Here is a 9261-nt window from a genome sequence, read left to right on the forward strand (position 1 = left end):
AATGCTAAGCATGATCTTGAATGGAAAAAAATGGACATTTAATGAACTTTTAGACTTCCAGGACTTTGTTTTTAAAAAAAAAAAACTGAACTTAATACAAGATTTGACATACAAGAGCCAAGAGAAATATAAAGTGCATACCAAAAACTAATTGCAAGGGACTCAATAAGGACAGATTGTTTACCTTTTATGTATGTAAAATGTAAAATGTAAGTCTAAGATTGTTATTAGTAATTGGTTAGTTCATAAGAAAGATTGGGGTAGACCTGAGTATGATATTACTGTTAAAAGTAAAACCATTTAGGAACAGCTAAAAAGAGCAATTATTTTCTAAAAATAAGGTGCAAGAGGAAGAACAAACAAAGAGGGATTGGGTGAGAAGGAGGGCTGTTAATTCTGAAAACCTACTTTCATCAGGAATGGGTTCAAGAGGGAACAATATATGCATACCTTTATATACATACATATATATATATATATGTATGTGTGTATGTATAAAAGTCTTCTAAATTCAGAAAGAAATAAAATGCTAATAGGATAAGGAGGAGGGAGAGGATAAGGGAAGGATCTCTAGAGGGGTAGGTATATAGGGGTTATAGAGGGTGTTTAGATTAATGGTAATGGGAAGACAGAGGGATCTATATAGGGGAGGGTCATGGAATAGGTCAAAGGGGGGTATAGAATAGTGTTTAGATTTCAGGGAATGGGAGGATAAGGAAGGAATTCTTGAAGGGAGCCTAGGTTAAGTAATAGGAGGGCAAAGTAGAGGGTAGAAGTAAAGTTGAAGAGTTAAAAAGGATAAGAAATAAGAGATATTAACAAACATAAAAACAAAGATCAAAACTAGAATAGTAGGGAAAGTATATGTCTATGTATGTATGCATGTATGTCTATATAAGTATATATGTATCTATATATCTATAGATATATCTATATTTCTATATAAATATATCTGTGCTTAATTGTAGCCTTGGGTCGGGTGGAGGCAGGGGGGGAAAGAACAAGTAAAAAGCACACAGAGAAAAAACTAACAAAGAAGCAAAGAAAAGATGGGCAGCTCTGCACAATGGGTAGTACTTATTATATAAGTTTTCTTGAAATGGAAATTTCTTGCTATGTATTTTGAATCCTCTCTTACTGCTGTACACATGACATGCTTTTTTTTCTTTTCAATATTTAAGTTCATAATGTTTCTTTTTTTCTTATTGTCCATTTAAGTTTTAGTAATAATAAAAACCGATAATAATATAATAATATTATTATTTATATTATATTATAATATTATTATATTATATATTATAATATATAATATATATTATATTATAATAATATTATATTATAATAATAAAAAAAATCTGTCACAGATTTACATCATTAGAAGGCAGAAGTGTGTGAGGCAAACATTTCATCAGGTAGTGAAGAAATCTGTGGATCATTAACCTTTTCCTCATTCCCAAGAGATGATGCTTTCTCAGTAGACTTCCCCCCTTTAAAAATGTGAGCTCTCCTGAGATCCACCAAGATAGTTCCTCAAACTTATAGCTACTTCATTGTAGCTAATTAAACCAAAAGAGCCAATGTACAACCAAATTGATGAGGGCGGAGGTGCTAATGCAGGAGGGACATTTAAGTTAACAACTAATAATGCCTGAGAAGAAACCTGGGACTTTAAAGAAATAATTTACATGAAACATAAATCATGTCCTGTGGACTGACTCTCTGCCATCTCCACACCCCCTTTTAAATTTCCTTCATCAAGGATCAGATTCCAAGAGCTTCTAGCTATTGATTGGTTAAAAATAAACACCATATCCCACTCACTGAACAACTTCATCTATTTGAACAATGAGGGAAGGGATCAAGGAAGGCTCTTCAGGTTTTGCAGAAGTGTCTTCTTCAACCCAAACTAGAAATGACAGCTACCAAGTAAAGATAGCATCTAAGCTGGTGATCATTTGATCATCAATTTTCTACTTTCTTCTGTTCACTAATTACTGGAAAGAACGCAGCATACTCTGTTCCTGTACAATCTATCCTGTACTCCATCAGAGCTGAGGAAAGGAAAGTTCCAAAGCCAATGCCATAATTAGTACAAAACTTTCTAAGATGTTGGGTGACAGTTAAGTGTGGATCAGAGGTCAGAAGAAAGACCTATGGAGAGCAGAATCCAGAGTGCTTAGTTCAAGGTGAGTGAATGAATTGTTTGAATGGAAAGCCTAAATTTTGTGTTTCCCTTCTCAGTTCTTGATGTGATTACTTGATGAGAAGACCATAGTGGGTAGCTATCTCCTCTTTCCATGCCTATACATTACACAATTCTTCCTAGGAAAATTTGAATTATACCTATAGTGAATCTCTGTAATGCTGGTATTCTTTGAGACCTACAATTTGTATGTATCAAGCAATACTACACACTATACATTTATGTAAATATAGACTGTTAGAGTTTTACTCCATTTAGAAATTGGCATTTCAGTATTCCTCCCAACACTGAGCTTCAACAAGGTATTGCTAATATTGAGTATTCATTCAAAGTCCATGAGTGATCCTCAGTTTTAGAATCCCCTCTAATTCCTGCATAAAGTCATAAGGCATTAATTCATGATATATAAACAATAAGTGTAAATGCTTATTAGTCCAGAATTTATAATTAAAAGACTGTATTGATTTGAGTACCCAGTAATTGACTTTGCAGGGTTCTGTGATGCCTTCAGTTTATGTTTCAGTAACATTCCCGCCATTACGACTTCCTGTCCTATTTTATATTTTCAAGTACAGATGATCTTCCCCTTTTTCCACTTACTCCTCCATACAGATTTGTTGCCTTTCCTGGGTGTCTATGTTTTCTCCTACCTTAACCCCAGATTAAATTATATAAACTCCAGAAAGACAATCTAGGCAGCCCATTCAGCTTTCCTATGAGAAATCATGTGACATATGGATTTACAGAGAAAATATACTTAACTCTGAGCATCCAGTTGGAAAGATACCTTTTATATTTCTATATAAAATTATAATGAAAATAGAATTTCGGGGCGGCCAGGTAGCACAGTGAGTAAGAGCACCAGCCTCAGTGTCAGGATGACCTGGGATCGAATCCGGACTCAGACACTTAGCACCCACCCAGAAACACCTGGCCGTGTAACCTTGAGCAAGTTACTTAACCCCAACTGCTTTAAAAAAAATAGAATTTCACCAATAGTTTTGGAAAGAAATGACTATATCGAGGAAAAAGTAGCATGCCTCAAGGTGCCAAGCTAACTAAAAGTGCTAGACATGTTCAAAGAGAGGGGTGGCAATCAGTTTGACAAAAGAATAGATTATATGTAAGAGAGCAGGTGTGCTGAAAAAGTTTACAAATTGACTGGGACATGGGAGAAAGTATAGGTACAATACTCCTCTAGCTTAAACAACATTGTTAGTATTTTCTCCAATAATATTTTAAATCAAGACAATCAAAAAAACCATAAATCAAGTCCTGATTGGTACTCTGTGCTGATTCCCAAGTGGAAATGGTCACACTAAAAATTGAACTATCCTCTGATCTGGTTCCAGCATAACATCATGCGTAGGAGATAAAGCTGTTGCTAGAACAATAAAAAGGAAGCCCCACTGGTCTTCTTGTGAGCAGGAACCCAGCTCATATAGTCACAAGATCAGAAGAATACACTTGCATCTCTGCTAGGTTATAGTCTTTGATTGACCAGAAAATTTCAGTAGTAAGCCACAATTGACAAATTAATGGTGTCATTTCTACTGGCCTTCACAGTATTACAAATGCATAGGAAGCAAATATAAAGAGAGAAGGGAAAGATTTCAGCCTTGTGTTGAGATGATACAGCAATCTCTAGTGCTCTGGGTCCTATGTGATTCCCTTTTGTCTGTGTTTGCATGTATATCCTGCCAGCATGATTTCCTTCCAGAGAAGGGAATTAGCATTTATACAGCATTTACTAAGTGCCAGGAACTTGGCTAAGCTCTTCTTACAAATAACATCTCATTTGATACTCACAACAAAACTGCGAGTTGGGTACTATTATTATCACCATTTTACAGTTGAAGAAACTAAGGTAGACAGCAGTTGAGTGACTTGCCCAGGATCACACAGCTAGTAAATGCCTCAGGCCAAATTTGAACTCAGGTCTTCCTTACTCTAGGCCTAATCACTGCACAATCAGCTGTCTCTGAAGGTAAGGCATCCAGATGGGTATATGCTTGTATTACTGAAACTATTTCCTGAATGATCTCATTTTTGTCAAACTGTGCTGATCTGCACAGAGTCAATCCTTTAGTTAGTAATCTTTCAATAGCTGTGGCTTCAAGCTCTGCAGAAGCCTTGTAAGTACATTCTCAGACCATTTCTTTCTTTTTAGGGTACGCCACTCATGTGTCATCCAGAAAGGTAGACTGGGCTTTGAATGCCAAAAAGGAAAAGGAATTCAAAAGCATAGCATATAAGAACTGGAAGGGACTTTGGTGATCAAGTCATTTGGACTTGATTCGATAGGGAACAGGAAGTCGTAAGATCTTTGGACAGTAGTATGACACAATCTCTGTAAGATTGATTAGGGCTGAGAGACAACAGGCAGAAAGACAGGTGAAGAAGCAATTAGAGTCCAATCAAGAGGTAATTAAGACCTGTACTGCTAGGGTGGTGGTGGAAAGTGAAAGGAGAGGACAGAAGTTATAATACAGGGATTGGGAAGAGTATTTGTTACATAGCAATTCCATCCAAAAATCATCTGAGAATTTTAGTGAACTGCAACCTCAATGAATTAATAACATGATCATCAAAAGTTACTTATTCAATAAAGAACTGAATCAAAAGAGACATAGTGTACAGAAATTATTGTCTAAAAGTGATAGTCTCCTCTGGTCAGATCATTTCTGAAATAGTATGGTTAGTTCTTGGTGCCACGTATTAGAAAGAACCTTGGATAAACTGCAGAACACCCAGAGGAAAGATATGACCATAATGGTGAAGGACCTCAGGATAATGCCCTCTGGTTAAACATCTGGCCAAAGATTGTTTAATGGAACCAAAAACGCTAAGCCAGAAGAAGAAAAGCATATGAAGGACTATCAGGCAAAAGGATTAGACTTATTCTATTTTGATGCAGAGGACAGAATAAGAAACACAGGCAAAGTCACTAAGAAGGCACTTAAGCTTGACATTCATTGGGAATTTACTATTGGTGCTAACCATAAAGTAGATTGGACAGTCTCAGGAGGGAACAGGATACCCAGGTTGCAGGTCTTCAGTCAAAGCGTGGATGACCACTTGTGGAGTACGTTGTGGTGGGGATTCATGTTCACATGTGGGTTAGACCAGTAGTGTCAAATTCAAATAGAAATGGGGCCACTAAATAATACAGAAGAATCTGTGGCTGCACATTGACTGGGGGGAAAAACATAAATTAACATTATCTATGTTCTATCATATTTTCTTTATTTGTTAAATGTTTGCCAGTTGCATTTTAATCTAGTTCCTGCCACACTCACGAGGTCTGGGGCCTCATGCAGCCTGTGAACTGTGTGTCTGACATCTCTGGGTTAGACCATATTAGATAGCCTCTGTGGTCTCTTCCAACTCTGAGATTCTGTGATTTGGAGACATTTACTTCACAGACAACTTTTCAGAAATAATTGTTCTGCAAAATATTATACACTTTAACAACCACCAGGACACAGTAAAGGATACATTTAATCATCAGCAGAAAACTGCTAAGCATTGTGTTTCATATTTGCTTAGCGATATGGAAAATGTACACATTTTGTACTATGAACCATTGTCTTTTGATTTGTTAGCATTAAAAGCCTCTGTTAGATTTCCTAAGGTAAATACTCAAAGCTAGACATTATAAGAATGTGTATTGATGTGAGGTACATTTGATATGCATTACATTTAAGCAGCATGACCCAAATTCAAATTCTGCCACCAGTATTACTAGGTCTGTAATATGGGCAAGTAAATTTACTGCTCACAGTCTCAATTTACTCATCTGCAAATTCAGGATAATAATACCTATGGTACCTAACTCTAAACACTATTTTGCATGTCAAATCAGATAAATTTAAAGTGCTATGTACAATATAGTTATAATTATGAAATTAAATTAAGATCCTGAAAAAAATATAAAGCCCTTAAGGTCAGGAATTAGTTCATTTTTGTCTTTTCACTCAGATTAGACCAATCACTGAAGACTAAAATGTTGTCAAAATATGACCTACTGATGTTTCAGAAAAAAAGGCCTTAATGTTGCTGCCACTGAGCTAATGAAAGAAAGCAAATGTTTCATAATATACAAAGAACCACAACTAACCTAAATGAAACTCATCTGGGCTGTTAACCTTTCTGTTACTAAACCCTACCTTCACTAAAAGTCTCCTTAAGCTATAAATCTTCCTTAAATACCTGAGAAGTTGCTATGATTTTATTGGACGAGTGAAAAGGAAATCCTGATGTCTTTTCTCTACAGGTACCTGAGTCTTGGGTACCATGCTAAACAAGAAGTGAAGACCACTTGAAATCTGAATTTGAGAATCAAATGAGATATGCTTAGCCCAGACCTGCCAATGAGTAGTCATTTAATAAATACTTATTCCTTTCTCCTCTTCCTTGAATGGGGCACCAGAAAAACTGAGGCATGAATTTGCTGGAAAAATAGAAAGGCTGTTGGCTGAGAGGAAGATGGGATTATTATATACTGATTTGTATATAACAAGATATTTATTCTATAAATCCTAAAACGTCCTCATTAAAAATCCTTGTCAGAGCAAAAAGAAGGGGGGGAGGGGTGCAGCTAAGTGGCCAGTGAATAGAGCACCGGTCCTGGAGTCAGGAGGATTTGAGCTCAAATCTGGCCTCAGCCACTTAACACTTACTAGCTGTGTGACCTTGGGTAAGTCACTTAACCTCAATTACCCCTTGCAAAAACCAAAAAAAAATCCTTGTCCTAGTAATTTCTATAATGCAAGGCCATTGCTGTAATGATCTTTTCTGTCTTTTCCACAGCTTGGAATTCAATGAACAAATCAGGAGCTGTGGCTGAATTTGTGCTCTTGGGTTTCTCTGCCCGCTGGGAGACACGAATCTTCCTCTTTTCTCTTTTCTTCATGGTCTATGTCCTGACCATGGTAGGGAATGGGGCCATTATGTGTGCAGTGAGGCGGGACCAGAGACTCCACACCCCCATGTATATCCTCTTAGGGAACTTTGCCTTTCTGGAGTTCTGGTACATAAATTCCACTGTTCCCAGCATGTTAGAAAACTTTCTCTCGGAAACCAAAACTATTTCTTTTGCTGGCTGCTTACTCCAGTTCTATTTCTTCTCCTCCTTGGGTACAACTGAAATCTATTTCTTGTGTATCATGGCTTATGATCGTTATCTTGCCATCTGTCACCCCCTACACTACCCAACCATCATGACCCTAAAACACTGTTGCACCTTGATGGCTGTGTGCTGGGTGCTTGGCTTCTTGAGCTATTTTCTATCTACTATCCAACTCTCTCAGCTATCATTCTGTGGTCCCAACATCATTGACCACATTATTTGTGACATAGATCCACTGATGGCTTTGTCATGTGCCCCTGCTCCTGTCACAGAAATTCTGTTCTATATCCTAAGCTCCCTCATACTTTTCCTCCCCATACTCTACATCCTTGGCTCTTACATCCTCTTACTAAGAGCTGTGTTGAAAGTGCCTTCAGCTGCTGGCCGGCGTAAGGCCTTCTCCACATGTGGATCTCATCTGGCCATAGTCTGCCTCTTCTTTGGGAGCCTTATGATCATGTATGTGAGCCCAACATCTGAAAATTCAGGTGAAGCACAAAAGATCATAAGCTTATTCTATTTAGTGGTGACACCATTCTTAAACCCTCTGATCTATAGTCTCCGAAATAAGGAAATGAAGGCTGCTCTGAGAAAAGTCATGGGGATAGCTTCAGAATAAACAAAGCTGCATACATGAATTTTACATGTGGTTCTATGACCTAATTTCAGACAATTTCAATTAAACAAACAATGATTAAGTACTTGCCTTCAACAAAACAATTGAAGAAATATAAAGATAAATTTAAAAAACCCTTGAAAAAGGAATATTCTCCTCTACGTCTGTGGGTTAAGAGCTGAGATAAGACATCTTCTCAGAAAGGTCCCTCATCTTTTTATGCCTTGTCTTAATTGTACTGGTTCAGCTGAACCTCAGCTAATAGTAAGAATCAAATAAAACCATTACCTGAAAATGATCATATAGGTTTCAAGATGGTGTTACTAATTCTATGCTATTTGGATTGCCCCATTCTATTTTGCTATCAACTGCTGGAAATAGACACATTGTTATACAATCCACTAACACTATTTGTGACTGAGGCAATACAGTTTTATAAATTAAAATTAAAAATTAACTGAAAAAAATATAATTGAGGCTTTGACCTAGCACAACTACAGTTGACTCCTTTGCATGATTTGTTTAGAACTAGTATTATAAATTGTCTTAGTGAACTTCTTCATCAACATGATGAATTTCTTCATCAACAAGAGAGCAATTCAGTGTACAAAGAACAAAAATTGATTGTTTATGAAACCATGAATTTCTTTAGGGAACAATTTAGTGCTTTGCTTTTTTTGTACATGACTCTCAATGACACATATACCATTCATTTGAATCCAAAAAAGAGATATTTAGTCACATCCTACTCTTTAGTGACCCCATTTGGGGTTTGCTTGACAAAGATAATGAAGCATTTTGCCATTTCCTTCTCTAGCTCATTTTACAGATGAGCAATCTAAGGCAAACAGGGTTAAGTGACTTGCACAGGGTCAGCTGTTAAGTACGTGGGGCCAGATTTGAAGTCGGGAAGATCACAGAGCTCTCTCCACTGTGCCATCCAGCTGTGAAACTAAATTAAAGACAAAATGGTACCTGCCATTAAGGACCTTACATTTTACTGAGACAACAAACATGTAAACAGGTAATTAAATACAAAGAATTCACAAAATTATACAAAGTGATTTCAAAAGAGAGAAAGCCTTAACTCAGGGGATCAGAAAAGGCACTAGAACTGTCTTGAAGTTATGACTTTGAGGAGGTAGAAATGAGGATGCAATATTTTCCAGATGTGAAAGACCACTTGTACACTGAATCCTAGTAGCCCTTCCCTGTACATCTGGCACTACAGATTCTGTTGTATGATGCTAAGCCTCTCTTTTTCACTAGGAAACCATCAGGGATGTGCTAGAGGTTGTTAAATTTTCAGTG

The 9261-nt window shown here is 36.9% G+C and overlaps 1 protein-coding gene across 1 annotated transcript; it reads left to right on the forward strand.

Annotated features, from left to right (window-relative positions):
* Window positions 1-6990: 6990 nt before the first annotated feature.
* On the forward strand, window positions 6991-7953 carry LOC138168447 (olfactory receptor 11H4-like). Its single transcript, XM_069097471.1, has one exon. It carries the CDS (start codon window positions 6991-6993, stop codon window positions 7951-7953), a length of 963 nt encoding a protein of 320 aa, XP_068953572.1.
* Window positions 7954-9261: the final 1308 nt, after the last annotated feature.

The sequence above is a fragment of the Petaurus breviceps genome, unplaced genomic scaffold (assembly GCF_028583685.1).
Source record: "Petaurus breviceps papuanus isolate PSGF00001 unplaced genomic scaffold, PetGlider_PUasm1.0 37, whole genome shotgun sequence".
NCBI classification, from domain to species: Eukaryota; Metazoa; Chordata; class Mammalia; order Diprotodontia; family Petauridae; genus Petaurus; species Petaurus breviceps.

What these genes read in the sequence shown, in the direction of transcription:
- LOC138168447 (XM_069097471.1), top strand. Translation starts at nt 6,991, where the DNA reads ATGATCTTTTCTGTCTTTTCCACAGCTTGGAATTCAATGAACAAATCA.